The 17,629-nt window shown below is 38.0% G+C and overlaps 1 protein-coding gene across 1 annotated transcript; it reads right to left on the reverse strand.

Annotated features, from left to right (window-relative positions):
- Nucleotides 1-438: 438 nt before the first annotated feature.
- Nucleotides 439-11,346, reverse strand: LOC116258854 (probable polygalacturonase At3g15720). The gene is made up of 8 exons (XM_050079160.1): nt 11,195-11,346; nt 10,889-11,012; nt 3,293-3,427; nt 2,992-3,156; nt 1,982-2,189; nt 1,440-1,521; nt 1,254-1,362; nt 439-666 (listed from the first exon to the last, which is right to left on the reverse strand). The coding sequence occupies exons 1-8, from the start codon at nt 11,344-11,346 to the stop codon at nt 439-441; spliced, it is 1,203 nt and encodes a 400-aa protein (XP_049935117.1).
- Between the last annotated feature and the right edge of the window lie 6,283 nt (nt 11,347-17,629).

Here is a 17,629-nt window from a genome sequence, read left to right on the forward strand (position 1 = left end):
TGGATCATTCCTATAGCACAACCTCTCAGAAATAGTAAATCAAATAGGGATTTTACCTTCACGTGGATTTAGGCCTTATGTCAAACCATGTAGACAGTTGTATATATGTGTGTCTCTTTCGATTGATTGTGGTCTTACACCCACTCACATATTGTTGCAACTAGGGCTGCATAACGAGCCAAGCTAACTCTGGTTCGACTCGAACTCACTTGAAAAAACTCGGCTCTTGATAAACTCAAACTCGCTCTAAAAAACTCCGCTCATGCTCGACTCATTTATAACGAGCCATGCTTAAGCTTACAAAGACACTTGAAATGATAAACTAGTCATCACGGTTGCAACTGATTTTGCTATATCACTGTGACAATTTGGATCCGCTTAGATTTTAGAAGATTTCTACATCTCTTGAAAACTGGCTTCTATGTCTGCTACGAACCTCTAGAGACAAGGGACACGGGGGGAGACGATGCTGCTAAACTGCCCTCGAGTGTTGGAGCAGTAGGCTCTCGTCTTCTCGTGGGGAACTGCAGCTGTCAAGTTCACGTCCCTCAGCAGAATTTCGGTGCAGGGGACGCTGCTACTGCACTTCAAGTTGATCGCCACATCACTCGTCGTCGTCCCGACTGCCCCAATGAAGCTCACACCCTGTATTTTCACAGCTTCTTTCTGAAAATTAACACAGTAAAATTCTACTTATGACAGTATACATTGCCTGCTCATGAGAATGGCGTCTCAATTGAATAAATCTATTTGTGGTTTCTCCTTTGCTTCTCTATGCAACATATCTAATGATAATGTAATCAACCAACAAATCCATATTAAGCTTACCTAATGATTTCTAAAGTCGCAACCTTATCAAACTTAAGAAATATATATGTTCAAAAGAGATGTAGATTTGTCGTCCTTGGGATGCAGAGTCACTCGTTGGAGCTGATCAAATGCGAGAGAACTACTTACATGAATTGGGCAACTCTTTTGGCCAGGACAGTAGTATTGATCAATGATTATTGGATTTTGGGCTCTCCAGAAACGAAGATTCATGAACACGACGTTTGTCACCAATCCTCTGCCTCCCTGAAAATCAAACAGTGAGCTGATGAATGATGCTGGTCCTCTCCATTGATGTAGAGGTATCCACATGTAGAGGCAAAATTGGCAGTGACGATGGCGGATGCATCTTGAACGTTGATCAACTCTTAAGCTCCTTCACATTGGTGGTCTTAATGTAAGGGGACCTAAGTTATAGAACTAACCTGCCATGTTTTGATCCGAGCACCATTCATAGTGTCAAAGAAATTAACATCTGTGACGCCAATATGATCCACTTTGTCCATTTGGCTGTATCTGCCTAGGCTTCCAATGCTGCAAATGGAAAATGAGATGATTAAGAAGGTCTGATTCTTTTAATGTTAATGGATGGGAAACCAGAGGAAACAAACCTGACGCCGTGACCTGGTCCGCAGGAGATACGGGATATATTAATGTGACTTGAACCAGCCAACATGGCAATGCAGTCATCCCCTGCAAAAGCCAGCAAAGATGTCAAGTAAGATACAAGTATTTCTTAAGAACACTTTCCATTGGATTGCTTGTTTGCAAGTTTTGTGCCTCCCACTGCATCTAATTGTCCCAAGAGGAGTAGCGAAGCTGACTAGACTGATAGGCTAGTGAAAGTTCCCAAGAGGAGTAGCGAAGCTGACTAGACTGATAGGCTAGTGAAAGTTTGGCCGTCAGTTCAATTCTCATAGGCACTACTTTTCTAAACTACAAACGTTGGATACATGGCACTCTAATTTGGCAGGTGTTTTGCTCCCAACCAAGGTTCCGAAGCAGCCTTAAATCTCAAGGGCAAGAAGAAAGGGGGAGGGGCTTCAGCCTCTTCCTTGTATTGATCTCTCTCCAAATTTTGAGTGAAAAACAGTGAAAAGAAGAAGAAAACCAACATGCCCAAATGAATAACAATATATATATATATATATACCTGTCCTTATGGTGCAGTCCTGGATACGCACATACTGAGAGCCACCCATATTGATACCATCTGTATTTGGGCTGTCCTTTGGTGCTATGATCTTGATGTTGGAGACGGTAACATCCTGGCTGAACCCAATCTTCACATGAACACCTTGGCTGTTGAGGGTGGTTATACCACTCACTGAAACATGCTCGCATTGCATAATTTCAAGAGCCTGTACATTCAATGAAAACCCATCCAGTTAGTCGATGTCCTTAACTAATAAACAACTGCTATATGTTCTATCTTAAGGTAAATCGATCCAAATATCAGCCTCGCTCACTAAGCTTAGGCTTCAAATCTTTCACTGCTTTCAGTCTTGGAAAAGTGTGTTTCGTGTCATAGCAATCCAGCTCGAACTCTGTGTCTTTTAGCTCGAGTTTCTTTATGAGATTGAACATTCCATTGCTCATCATAAAAAACACGGGCGACAAGTTTGACAGATTCGAGCTTTGCTTCGATCACCTGGATTGATTATTACACTAGTAGCCCTCGTCAAAACTCCACTTACCGATGGTGCCCAGCTACAAGTCTGCAACAGTCGAGAAGAAAAAGAAAAAAAAATGGAGTTAGCAAAGAATGAATCTGTAAATCAAGCGCAAATGCAAGAAATCAGTTGTGCAACGTTGACTGCAAACGTCCCCTCTGCTTCGAATAGTCATCAATGTACACATGAACTGATTGGAAGCTGTTTGATCAACTTGATAAGTAATCTTCATCTTTAGGAAAACAAAAGGCTTTACAATGAATTTTAGTTAAACGAATTTAGTTTTCAGTGCTATTGAACAAACTATGAAAACGCACCTCTATTTGTTTTTTTTTAGTGTAAGTGGTGTAAAGAACAAAACTAAAATCGTAAATTTTGGATAGGAAAGGATTCGGTTAAAAGCTTAATTCATATATTTGATGAACTGCCTACATAGACATGTGTGTGTATGGGTGCTATGTTTATAATAAGGTAGTGGAACATGAGATACCTTGTCTTGTCGGCGTTTGCAATCCCACCAGGCGGATCCCATGCCATTGATCGTGCCCGTGCCATCGATGATCAAGTTGTGTACTTGGTAGAAAGAGAGCCAGTGTCCCATGTCATGGCCCTTCCAATGCGAGGGAGAGGCAGGTGCGGTTATATTCCCTAGAATCTGCAATTGCACCACAACGGAAGCACTACTTATACTTGAACAAGAACGGAGCAAGGAAGACGAAGTTGAAACACTGAAAGCAGGTATATATATATATATATACCTGCTTTAGAGAGAGAGAGAGAGAGAGATTTACTTGGACGTGGATGAAATCTGAGCGGCAACGGCCTTTGAAGTAGACTGGACCAACCAAGAAAGTCCTCAATTTAGGGATGATTAATTCCACTGCGCCTGGTGTCCGGCATGCTGCTTCCCATGCTCTCAGAAACGCCTAGCACCAGTCAATACATTCAAATAATCAATATATATAACATTAGAATATATATAACATTTTCAAATTTCTAACAGCACACATGCCGTTTACTGTATCAGCTATACTATGCCCTTTGAGACAGAAGTATATCAAACTGCATGTCGTTTACTGGATCAGCTATACTACGCCCTTTGAGACAGAAGTATATCAAACTCAATGAAATTGATAAGAGAATTAAGAAATCTATGGGAAAAAATATCTGATAATATCTTTGTTGTTTTCCCGTCTATGAAGATCAAAGAAATGACACTTGCTTCTTTAATTACAAGGAATTTGACAAACAAGGAGTGAATATCCTATTTGCCATATTATTAGATTTAATCACTTCCCCGTTTGATCATATTCAGGTTTTGATCCAAAGCCTTTGGTTAATGAGTTGGTTGCTTAAAGGATTTTCCCAAAAACATAAGTGGGTAGTAATAAAGCTAGAGTTACTATGTATGAGAGAAAGTTGTGTGCACCGGGCTTACGGTATGAACTATGAAGTAAATGAGGGAATGATATTTTGGTGATTTGTTAAAAAGGAATGTCTTTTACAATCTTTTTACTTTTCTTCATGTTCATTTTTGTCTTTAAAAAAAAATAAACTAAAGGTTTTTTCATCATTAACTGGCGCATATTACCGGTTCGACCGTGTACCGGTGCACAATGGTAACTAAGTACAAAGGGATCGATTGAAATTATTTTTCGTCAATAAAACATTTTCACCGGTTACGTTTTGGTTACATAAATTGCACCATCGAACATGCGGTTTTCTCTCCAACTCTCTTTTCCTTTAGTTTTTATTTTCTTATATTCTACAGGGCCAGAAATATAAAATATTGTGAGTTTGACATAAGTTAATTAGCGGTTAAAAAACTAACTTATTCTCTCTCTGCTCCATATTTTTCTCTCTGGTCAGCCAATAACAATATCTAAGACTACTTCTGGAACTAAGTTCTATGCTTTATGAGATTTTTTTTCAGCGAATCTAACTGCGTAGATGTTACTCAAGTATATGAAAGGGTTTGATGTGTTTGATTCTACCATGTATAAGTATGCATCCGGACACATCCCAGTACGTTTCAATACTTATTGATCAGATGCAGTCTTTGATAAATCCAATTCATTGATGAATTTTACATGTCTAAAAACCTAAATGTTATACGGTGACCCTTTCTTAAATCCGCCAGTAGCTTTCATAAGACCAAAGAATTTCTGATGTTAATTTGTAAAACCTCAGAGGCTTTCTACCTGTATATCATAAACTTAGAAGTTAGATGTTTTCATATAATGCGTTTATATAAATTAAACTTAGGAAACTAATTGGTTCTTGTTAGACAAGAAATCTTGCATTGTTATCTGTGTTTTCCTGAAATACTGTGATTATTTCATTATTTCAATCATAGTCGCAAATAATGTTTCAAAGGGTGAGTTTTTTTTTGGTATAGGATGATGAGTTTTAAAAAACGAAAAAAATATGGTAAATTTTTAAAAATTTAAAAAACTAAAAATGGAAGGAAAATAAAATAAGTGAGAATGTAATAAGACAAACATCAAAAGATAAGTAGATTTGCATTAAATAAAAAAGGAAAAAGGAAACTATTTGACGTTAAAAAATTGGAAAAAAATGAAAAAACTGCAAAAAAAATGAAAAAAAACAAACGTTTTTTCTAAAAAAAAAATTGTTTTTTTTTTTAGTTTTAAACTGCTAGTTAATTTATCGCATTTTTTCAAAAAAAAAATGTGACTATATTCACAATCACAGTAACAAGATATAAATCAAGGTGAAGTACATGAAATTCCTGCATTTCGACATATCTCAAAACAACTTTAGCCAATTTAAATTATAACATGCATGATTTTGAAGATGTAGGGATCTTTGACTATCTTACACACACACAATATTAAGTCCTTCTTACCGTGGTATCCAAGTTCCTCCCGTTGCCAACAGCACCATAGTCAACGACGTTGAAGCTCGAATGGCATCTGATCGGAGTCGTCGATGCGGCGGCACAACGAGAGATGGCTAGAAGGGATATCAAGAGCACCAGAGAGATGGCTCGTGAAGGAGGGAAGGTGGAAGGATGCATGACTGTTGGTGGTGGTTGGCACTCAGCAAGAAGCAGCTAGCAGAGAGAAGGGAAACCAGGCATGCATGTTCTCTGCAAAATACTTGCTGAAGGTATTTAAAACGGAGGGATATCCTGATTTTGGTGATCTTTTTGGGAGCACCAATGCAGGGAGTGATGATGGGAAAAGAATGGATTATGCAGAGGATTTGGCTCCTTCTTTATGCCCTAATGGCATTTATTTTATTGCTCTTTATGTTGAATCAATTGCTATTTTATTGCAATAACGGCACAGACGAGAGATGTAGAGAGAGAAAGAGGAGGGCATGGAGGTTGATTTATGGCAAGGTCGGGGAGGACGTGCCTTATTTGACGGTTGTTTCTAACTTTCTGTCTCCCTTTTTCCCAACGGTTCAGAGTCCTAGTCTCCTCCTTCTTATATTTTCAGTTTCAAGATTTACGTTTGCTGCAAAAGCAAAAGATATTAAATGGTGGAAGCAGTTTTTGGGATGAAAGGAACCCCTTAATTAAGAGGTAAAACCCTGACCAGGCCTTGGTCTATTAATTGGTATTAATAAATGAGGTTTTCCTCGGGTATTTTTCAATAAAGCTGAATCTTTTGAGAAAAAATCGGTAATATTCTTTTTTAGAAAAGGAAAAAGAAAACCCATAAATTCGGAGAAAGTAAAACAAAAGAATAAGTAACAAGTAAACATAAAAACAACTTGTTAAAATGAGACAATAAATGATGTTTTAGTAGTGATGGAAATGAACGTAAATAATTTAACTCAAGTTTTAAATTTTGAAGCAAAAATGGTGTTCAAATCATCAAAAAATGTGAAAAAAATGCAGAAAAAACGTAAAAAAATAATTTGGAGCTTCTTTTGAAAAATGGGTTCTTTATTTTTATATCTGATCCAAAAGCGATCCGTTGACATCTCTAAGCACAGAGGAGGAACTGGTTCCAGGCATCGGGTGCACGGGATAGAACTGAGAACAATAGACCTGTCGGGGCTGTCCTTGTTGTAGACGGAAGGATGACCATCTTTCCGGAGCTTAGTAAGGGTTGCTATGGCCAAGAGTCACAAGCTTGGTCATTCTGGTGAGGATGCCGTCCAAAACCTGGTGAGGATACTCTCCAAAACCTGCCGGAATGCCGGCCACCCAGTTGGGCAGGTCCAGGGGCGGAGGCAGGGTAGAGCCCGCAAAGGCTATGGCCCCATCTCTTGAAATTTAAAAATTTTACTTGTTCTATATAAAAATTTGGGTCGAAATTTATAAACTTTTTTGGACTCCTCATTATATAAAAATTTAGGTCGAAATTTAGAAACTTTTTTGGACTCCTCATGAAAAAAATTTACCTCTGCCCATCCATGGATAGGTCTACCCTAACACTGGCTGGATTTTACTATGCACCCTGCATTCTATTCTAATTTCAGGAGACCATCTTCCAACACTCCTCAAGCTGGCCAGCAGAGGAGATCTAATCTTGCTATTACAGTTGAATGAAATCATGGGAAGAGGAAATTATATCTAATCGTGAGCCTACGTTTCTTGAAGAACCGAAGCACGTAGACTTTGGGTCTTCTTCGCTTTTCTCTTTTTCTTTCCTTTTTTTTCAATTAACTTTCTTTAATTTGTATCACAAATTTTACAAGGAACAATTGCAGGGACAACGTCTAAAACAGAAGGACGCATTTAATTTGTTCAATCTCATGGTCCTTACATATCTTGTGCAATGGATCCAGCAATAAATTGTAAATATTTTCATCTCTTCACCCCTCCCCAACAAGGCGAGTTGCCTTTAAGTGGCTCAAGCGACAGGGATTGAGCTTATACCTGGGCATCGGGCTGGTTACCGTACCCGACCAGATCGGGCCCAGGCCGACCTGACGGGGCTCGATTGAGAACGATAACAAATAAAAGAAAATTTATATTATTATCAAAATACATAAATTTTATTTTATATTTAAAAATATTTTTATTGTAACAGGGTGGTATCAAGCTCGGGTTTTGGGCATGGCGCCGGCCCAATGCCTAGGTCTAAGTGAGTCCTCTCCCTCTCTCTCTCTCTCTCATTGTTTTTGCTGAAATAGATGGAGCATCGTGACCATGGGGGTGGTAATACCATTGTGAATCGTGGAAAGGAATGGATGCGAAAAGGGGAGAAGAAATTTCAAATAGATTAAGGAGTAAAGAGAATTTTGAACGTGAAGGAGACACAGCTAAAACATAAATCTTCTTCCTTTTCATGGTCCATCTTTAATTTTTTTTTTTTTTCTTTTCTTTTTCTTCTTGGTGGAAAAGGCACACAATGTAGGGCTGCAAAAGAGCCAAGTCAAGCTCAAGTTGGGCCAGCAGGAGCTCGACTCAACTAAGAAAACTTGAGCTTGAACTCGAGTCAAGCTCGAGCTAGACTGGATGTTGTGCTGGAACTCAACTTGTTCATGCTAATCATGTTAAGCATGTCTCATTTCTTTTACCTCATTTAATTTGATTAACTTAATTCATTTAACTCATGTAGTTGCTACTTGTTTAAATATTTTTTTATTAAGATTCAATATTCATTGTGTAGTCAAGCTGAGCCAAAATTTATAAGGCTGCACAAGAACCAAATCGAGCCAGCACGAGCTCGACTCAACTCAGAAAACTTGAGCATAAAACGTTGAGGTGGAACTCAACTTGTTTATGTTAAGCATGTCTCATTTCTTTTAACTTATGTAATATGATTAACTTAACTCGTTTAACTCGTATAGTTGCTACTTGTTTAATTATTTTTTATTACCATTCAACATTCATTGTGTAGTCAAGCTGAGTCGAGTTTAAACAAGTTGAGTTCTTACAACTCGAACTCGACTCATTTAGAGCATATATTGGAACTCATAACTCAAGCTTGACTCGTTTATAAACAAGTCAAGTTCGAGTTGTGTTTCAACAAGTGAGTTCAAGTGGAATTTGTGCTACCTCGACTCGCTTGTGTAGCCCTAGCACCATGCCTTTGAACTCAGGACAAGGTCGACTATACCATACGTAGTCCAATTCCTGATCCAAAATTGAGGCTGTTATGTATTTAGTTCGGCTTGGACCACCCATTGCATGATCACCCGCCCAGCCCATCTCCCCCTCTCTTTCTCTCTCCATCTTTTTACTTAACATGATTTGGCTTTCACTTATTTTAAACATTTTGAATATTAAGAGTATTATTGTAAATTATTATAAATTTTATCTTCTTCACCTCTTTCTTTTACTTTCCTTTCCATTTTCTTCCTTTCTTATTTTTTCTTTTTCTTTCCTTTCCTTTTTCACCCCCTCCCTTTCCCTTCATCCAAAGAAAACCTTAAAGATTGGGCTCATATCCTGTCAAATCGCATTTAAAATATATTGATTTCAATGAATACGTTGGACTGATACACACGGCCCCAAAAATCACCCGGTGGACAAAACAAATTAATAAATGCGATATGCAAAGTGTATTTAATAAAGATTAGTTAATTTGAGTGGCGCTATTTAAATGCATGTGGAGCGAGAAACAAACTTGACGGCTTAAGAAAATTATGATTCTGATGAGAAAAATCATATTAAAGGTAGGTTCTTTCAGCTGAATCTATTTGACCCACATTGAATTTAGTGTTTGTTTTTTTTTACCCTGTTAGGAAATTGGCAGAGTACCGAATCAATGAGACTCATGTTCTTCGGAGTGGAGATTCCGGTTGGATTGGACTTACTGCCTCAAGACTCAAATCTAAATTCAAAAGGGACTGGGTGTAACAGATCTGGACCAGGTCCATACGGCACAAATGAGAAATTAGTGATGTCCTTTTCATTTTGCCCATCAATATTAGAAATTTGGATCAGAGCCCAGATCTTGTATGAATTACTACGAAAGTCATACCCGGAAGGATATTACTAATAGTTACCTACAGATCTCATCAAAACTTGATTATATTCAATGCCTTGACACCCAACTGACCTGATCATGAGATGCAAACATGGATCTTTTCCATGTAATTCATGTTCTAGATTTGACACTTGGGATCAGCACACAAATTTTTTTTAGTTATTTGAGGTAAACAAGGAGTAGTATTTCATCATATCGCCTACCACCCATGAAGAAAGCCAAAACCCCCACCCTTCCCCATCCCCGAAGAGCATGTACCTCCACCACCTATCATATTTGACTTAATAAAATCTTTCTTGTCAACACTACATAAAATCATCTAAAGGGGGTCTCTATTGGAATCTTTACTGCTAACCAGCCTAGAAAATCTAAAGAACTAAGCAAAAAAGAAGACACTATGTGTCAAAACAAAATATATAAAATATTTTTTTTTTGGTGGAATGAATTTTTTAGTACTTTATTTTGATAAAAATTTCAGAGATCAAAGATACAGAACAGAAAGTAGAATAAGCAACAGATGTTAGATTTAATTACGGCTGACTTAATCGAAACCTGGACTTTTTTGTTATTATATAAGTTTTTGGACTTGCTAACACGCAGTTACACCATGTTGATTTTGGAGTTGGCAATATTGCACATTATATTAGAATTGGGTGAAAATTGATTAGATTTTTATCAAACAGAAAAATAAATAAGATTGTAAATGCATAATTCTAACAAGATCAAACTCATATGTGTTTAAACAATGGATCTGCTTGTAAAATTGTTTAGAATATGAATTAACGACTAGATTTTTTTTTTTTTTTTTTTTTGGGATTCAATGTATAAATTCAGAGTCGGGAAAAGTCCAATTAGAGCAACAATTGATTAGTGAAATTAGAGGTGGATTTAACTTATGCAATTTGATTCCAATGTCAATAAACGTTAACATCTTATTAAAAAATTGCATCTGATTTAAATTTAAGAAATGATATAGATCGTCAACTTGTGGACCGAAGTAAGGGCGATGGCCTAGAGCTGCACCTTTAGCCTGCAAAGATGTACCTAGACGATCATGCTGGTCGTAGTCAACTATTACCTAATTTTAAAAGGTAAGAATTTGGATTTTCTATTACCTAAATTATTTAATATTATTTAGCTTGTAGACTTATATTTTAAAAAAGACGAAGGCGCTAACCCTTTACCTTTTGAGTTAATAATTTCAATGAAAACTCATAGTGCACATTAATAATCGTAATATATGTTTATTTAGCTTGTGTCTAATTACAAGGTCATTGTCGAGCAAAAAGGCCAGATGGGTGGCATCCAGTTGATTTTGACGAGTAGAGGATGCAGATTAAGTTAAGTCCCGTTGGAGTTGATGTGACAGGGATTGGATTTCCATGGATTCACATTATCTATCCAAGGACATGAAAAATTTTATTGCAACGAGTAAATTTCTTTGAAATGAAATGTGTTCAATCCACTGACCATCCTGGTTAACGGACTAGAAGAACTAGTGGCAACCGAGAGGATCGCCACGACACAATCCATACCATTGACTCTGGGAGGCAAGCTAAGAGGGGGCTTTTCTTGCTGGTCAAGCCCATGACAGCTAAAAGAACATAGACTAGGTCAAGTCAAGGATGACAACTATCTAAACTAACTAGGCCTGGGCATCAGGCCGGGCCGGGTACCAGGCCTGGTCGACCATGCCCGAGGCCCAGTCCAGCCCGTTTTCCATTTTTGTTAACTGGCGGGCCGGGCCGGGTCTTGCGGCACCCCCTCCCAGCTGACCCAATGAATCCCATCCCGACAACGGCTGTCCTCAGCTTCCTCTCGGCGGTATACGAAAACTCTCCCGGCAGGCTAAGAGAACAAATTCCTGCCTCGCATCGGTAACTCTCATTACCCCCTTCCTCAATCCCTCCCCCTTTATCAATTTTCATCAATCGCCTGATCTCTGGCGCTCACCCCTGTCTCCCCCTATATCCTTAACACCCATATTTGTGCTTTCTTGAGTGTTGCTCAATCGGAGCTTCCAAAACTGATCGACAGGCTCGGCCCTCGCCACTTTCGCCGTCGTTGTTCGCCACCCGTGCCATCGCCGGCGTTCCTTTCGGTTTCTGAACCTCAGGTGCGCCGGAAGTATTACCCCCATTTCATGTTGAATATTTATCTTAGTTATATTGTGAACAGAAGATTTCATTTGCGCTTAAAACCTTACATTATTTTATGCAGTTGTTGAGACGAACCTGAAAATGCGATGGTGGCCCAGTGGTGGAGCGAAGACGGACCAGACGGTGGCGACGGTGGAAGACCTCTCTCTGCGGCGAAGGAAAAGAAAATGTGACGGGGAGGGAGGGCGCGGGACGGCGGGAGGAAGGAAATGAGGCCATCAATCGATTGACCTAACGAGTAACGGGCTGTTGGGCCGGGCCGGGCTTAGAAAGTAATAACCAGGCCCGGCCCATTAAGATATCGGGCCGGGTCGGGCATACTAAACTTAAGCCCGATAAGAAATATGTGTGACCCAGACCCGACCCATACCGGGCCGGCCCGGCGGTGGCCCGGCCCGACGCCCAGGCCTAAAACTAACTGCCTGGAGTGGTTAATTTCCAGGCAATTTTCTGCCATTAATTCTCTTCTTTTTGCTCTCCTCCTTCCTGATCTCTCTTCTCCAAAAGTCGAGAAATATGGGGACTCATGGTACGGTGGGCTTACAATAACGTGTCACCTATTATTATTCTTCTTCTTATTCTTGTAACTAGTGGTAACCTACTGAACTCCTCAAGAAAATTTTATCTCCAATATTCATGACATTTTCTTGCAATGAATACAATCACAAAGTGGTGGGGATATGCCCAACACATCACCTGACAATACCGACACCTTTTTGCTTTGATGTTCCAGCGAAGCTTCATATTTTGTCTTTCTCTTTCTCTTCTATATTTATAATGAGGTAGTTTCTTCACAATGCTTCCTAATCGTAGAAACTATCTGCCTGTTTATGTCCACCTTCACAATGCTTCTTAACCAAAGAAACAACCACCTATTTATGCACACCTTTACAATGCTTCCTAATCGAAGAACATGTTTATTTATGCACACCCGTTAATTCCTAACCAAAGAAACTACAAGTTAATTCTTGACAGAAGAAACTGATTCTTTCCCTTTTATATATTTATGAAGAGGTAGTTTCTTCAGTTAGGAAGCATTGTGAAGGTTCCCTTTTATATATTTATGAAGAGGTGGTTTCTTCAGTTAGGAAGCATTGTGAAGGTGTACATGAATAGGTAAGTAATTTCTTTAGTTAGAAGGTATTGTGAAAGTGTGCATAAATAGGTAGGTAATTTCTTCGGTTAGGAAGCATTGTGAAAGTGTACATAAATAGGCAGGTAGTTTCTTCGATTATGAAACATTATGAAGAAACTTCATAAATATAGAAGAGAGAAAAAAAAGTTAGTTCTTACGAATTTGAGGAATTTACTAGGAGAGAGGAGGAGGAGCACCATGGACAAGATCATGAAGAAGGCTGCCATGAAAGAACCAGTGACTCTTGATGTTCTTCCAAGAGAAGTCGTTGCAGAGATCGTAGCACGCGTTGTTTCTTCATCGCCAATCATGTCGTCGATTGATCTTACCAACATGAAGCTCACGTAACTTTTCTATCTTCTTCAACATATTCAACATTCAAGCACTCTGCATGGATTCTCTAAAGGGTTTCATTTGAATGGGGTGCGAAGGTGCAAGATGATGCGTGAAGCTGCAAGTGATAGATGGGTCCTCAAACGAGCCACCATTATGGATGGATCTTTAAGGCTAGGCTGGTGGCTGTATCGGCCGGGCTCATTGCCGTTGGCATTAAATTGTGCAGAGGCAGGAAATCAATTAGCAACTGTGTTACAGGCATGGTATAAATTTGTTGTTCTTTTTTCCATATTACAGATTTAATCTTTTCATTCGATAATGTTATTTTGTTATCTTCATATGTCACAACACAAGCTAAATTTTGTCTCTCTCTCCCTTCTATATTTATGAAGAGGTAGTTTCTTTACAATGTTTCCTAACCGTATAAACTATCTGCCTATTTATGCATACTTTCACAATGCTTCGTAACCGAAAAACTACTTGTCTATTTATGCACATTTGTTAATTCCTAACTAAAGAAACTACATTTTAATTCTATCTCTTCTATATTTATGAAGAGGTAGTTTTTTCAATTAAGAAGCAGTGTGAAGGTATGCATAAATATCAGGTAGTTTTTTCGGTTAGGAATGATTGTAAAGGTGTGCATAAATAGGGAGGTACAAATCTTAGCATGCATTGCATCTTATTCTTGCAGAAGAAGTCATTGTAAAGATCGTAGCACGCATTGTTTCTTCATTGTCGATCATGTTGTCGGTTCTTTAACTTGCAAACATGAAGCTCACGTAAGTTTTCTGTCTTATACAACATATTCAACTTTCAAGCACTCTGCATTGATTCTCTAAAGGGTTTCATTTGAATAGGGTACGCATGTGCAAGTTACTGCGTGAAGCTGCAAGGGATAATTAGGTGCTTAGATGAACCACCATTGTGGACGAATCTCGAAGGCTAGGCTGGTGGCTGTACCGGCCGGGCTCATGGCCATTGGTACTGGATTGTGCGGAGGCAAGAAATCAATTAGCGGTCAGTGTTCTAGGAATGGTATGAATTTGTGGTTCTTTTTCCATATTATAGGTTTAATCTTTTCATGTGATAATCTTATTCTATTATCTTCATAGGTTGCAACATAATCCAAATTTTATCTCTCTCTCTCTCTTTTCTATATTCATGAAGAGGTAGTTTATTCACAATGCTTCCTAATTGTTATCTGCTCATTTATGCACATCTTCACAATACTTAATAACCGAAGAGACTACCTGTCTATTTATGCAGACCTGTTAATTTCGAACCGAAGAAACTATATGTTAATTCCTAACCAAAGGAACTGGTTCTCCCTCTATTCTATATTGATGAAGAAGTAGTTTCTTCAGTTAAGAAACATTGTGAGGGTGTACATAAATATATAGGTAGTTTCTTCGGTTAGGAAGGATTGTGAATGTATGCATAAATAGGTATGTAATTTCTTCTATTAGAAAGCATTACGAAGGTGTGCATAAACAGGCAGGTGGTTTCTTTGGTTAGAAAACATTGCGAAGAAACTACCTATTCATAAATATATAAGAGAGAGCGAGAAACTGGTTCTTACGAATTTGAGGAATTTAGTAGGAAATGGGAGGAGGAGCACCTTGGGCAAAATCATCAAAAAAAAAACTACCACAAAGGGACCAGTGACTCTTCGTATTTTTGTAGAAGAAGTCATTGTAGAGATCGTAGCACGCATTGCTTCTTCATCACCGGTCATGTTGTCGGTTCTTGAACTTGCAAACATGAAGCTTACGTAAGTTTTTTGTCTTCTACAACATATTCAACTTTCAAGCACTCTGCATTGACTTTCTAAAAGGTTTCATTCGAATGGGGTATGCAAGTGCAAGATACTGCGTGAAGCTGCAAGGGATAGATGGGTGCTCAGATGAGCCACCATTGTGGACAGATCTTGAGGCCTGGGCTGGTGGTTGTACCGGCCGGACTCATGGCCTTGGTACTGGATTGTGTAGAGGCAGAAAATCAACTAGTAGTCTGTGTTCTAGGCATGTTCTTCTATTATCTTCATAGGTTGCAACACAAACCAAATGTTCTTTCTATCTCTTTGACATTTATGAAGAGTTAGCATCTTTATAATGTTTTTTAACCGAAGAAACTGTTTGCCTATTTATGCACACATTCACAATACTTCCTAACCGAAAAAAATACCTTTCTATTTATGCACACCTGTTAATTTTTAACGGATGAAACTACATGTTAATTCCTATCAGAAAAAAAGTTCTCTCTCTCTTTTATATTTATGAATAGGTAGTTTTTTTCATTTAAGAAGCATTGTAAATGTGTGCATAAATAAGTAGGTAGTTTTTTCGATTAGGAAGTATTGTGAAGGTATGTATAAATAGTATGGTAATTTATTCAGTTAGTAAGCATTGTAAAAGGTGTGCATAAATAGGCACATAGTTTCTTCCATTGGAAAACATTGTGAATGAACTGCCTCATCATAACCATAGAAGAGAGATATAGAGAAACTGGTTCTTACGAATTTGAGGAATTTAGTAAGAGAGGGGAGGAGGAGCACCATGATCATGAAGAAGGCTGTCACGAAAGGACCATGACTCTTGATCTTCTTTGAGGAAAAGTCGTTACAGAGATCGTAGCATGCATTGTTTCTTTGTCGCTGGTCATGTTGTCTGTTCTTGATTTTGCCAACATTAGCTCACAAAAGTTTTTTGTCTTGTCCAACATATTCAACTTTCAAGCAATCTGCATGGATTCTATAAAGGGTTTCATTCAAATAGAATGTGCATGTGCAAAATGTTGTGTGAGGATGCAAGGGAACAATGGGTGCTCAGTCAAGCCACCATTGTGGATGGATCTCGAAAGTTGGGCTGGTGGTTGTAATGGTCGGGCTCATGGTCTTTAGTATTGGATTGTGCAAAGGCAGGAAATCAACTAGCATCCTGTGTTCTAAGCATGGTATGAATTTGTGTTCCTTTTTTTTATATTACAGGTTTAATCTTTTCATACGGTAATGTTCTTGTGTTATCTTCATAAGTTACAACACAAGCCAAATTTTGTCTTTTTCTCTTTTTTATATTTATGAAGAGCTAGTTTCTTTACAATGCTTCATAACCAAAGAAACTACATGTCTATTTATTCACACCTGTAAATTATTAACTGAAGAAACTACATTTTCATTCTTAACCAAAAAAACTGGTCTTTTCTCTCTTTTATATTTATGAAGAGGTAGTTTCTTCAGTTAAGAAGCATTTTGAAGGTGTGTGTAAATAGGCATGTAGTTCTTTCGGTTAGAAAGCATTATGAAGGTATGCATAAATAGACAGGTAATTTGTTCGATTATGAAACATTGTGAAGGTGTGTATAAATAAACACGTAGTTTCTTTGGTTAGAAAACATTGTGAAGAAACTACATCTTCATAATTATAGAAGAGAGAGAGAGAGAAACTGGTTTTGTTACGAATTTTAAGAATTTAGTAGGAGGGGAGGAAGAACACCATGGGCAAGATCATGAAGAAGGTTGCCACAAAAGGACCAGTGGCTCTTGATGTTCTTTCAGGAGAAGTTGATGCAGAGATCGTATGCACGCATTGTTTCTTCATTGCCGGCCATGTTGACGGTTTTTTATCTTGTCAGCATCAAGCTCACGTAAATTTTTTATCTTGTCCAACATATTCAACTTTCAATCACTCTGAATGGATTCTATAGAAAGTTTCATTCAAATGGGGTGCGTAGGTGCAAGATGTTGCATAAAGCTGCAAGGGTTAGATGAGTGCTCAAACGAATCACCATTATAGATGGATCTCCAAGGCTGGGCTGGTTGTTGTACCGCGGGCTCATGGCCGTTTGTATTAGATTGTGCAGTTGCAGGAAATCAACTAGCAGCCTGTGTTCTAGGCATTGTATGAATTTGTGTTTCTTTTTTCATTGCAGATTTAATCTTTTCATGCGATAATGTTCTTCTGTTATCTTCGTAGGTTGCAACACAAGCCAAATTTTGTCTTTCACTATTTTATATACCTATGAAAATGTAGTTTCTTCACGATGTTTCCTAACCAAAGAAATTACCTGCCTATTTATGTACACCTTCATAATGTTTCATAGCCAAAGAAACTACCTGTCTATTTATGCACACATGTTAATTCCTAACCAAAGAAACTGGTTTTCTCCCTCTTCTATATTTATGAAAAATTAGTTTATTAAGTTAGGAAGCTTTGTAAATGTGTGCATAAATAGGCAAATAGTTTCTTTGGTTAGAAAGAATTGTAAAGGTATGCATAAATAGGTAAGAAATTTTTTCGGTTAGAAAGTATTGTGAAGGTATGCATAAATAGACACGTAGTTTATTCGGTTAGCAGCCTGTGTTCTATGCATTGTATGAATTTGTGGTTCTTTTTTTCATATTACAGGTTTAATCATTTTATGCAATAATATTGTTATGTTATTTTTTTTTTGTTGCAACACAAACCAAATTTTGTCTACCTCTTTATTTTATATTAATGAAGATGTAGTTTCTTCACAATGCTTCTTAATTGAAGAAACTACTTATATATTTATTCACACTCGTTAATTTCTAACCGAAGA

The sequence above is a fragment of the Nymphaea colorata genome, chromosome 8, assembly GCF_008831285.2.
Source record: "Nymphaea colorata isolate Beijing-Zhang1983 chromosome 8, ASM883128v2, whole genome shotgun sequence".
In the NCBI taxonomy this organism is placed as follows: domain Eukaryota; kingdom Viridiplantae; phylum Streptophyta; class Magnoliopsida; order Nymphaeales; family Nymphaeaceae; genus Nymphaea; species Nymphaea colorata.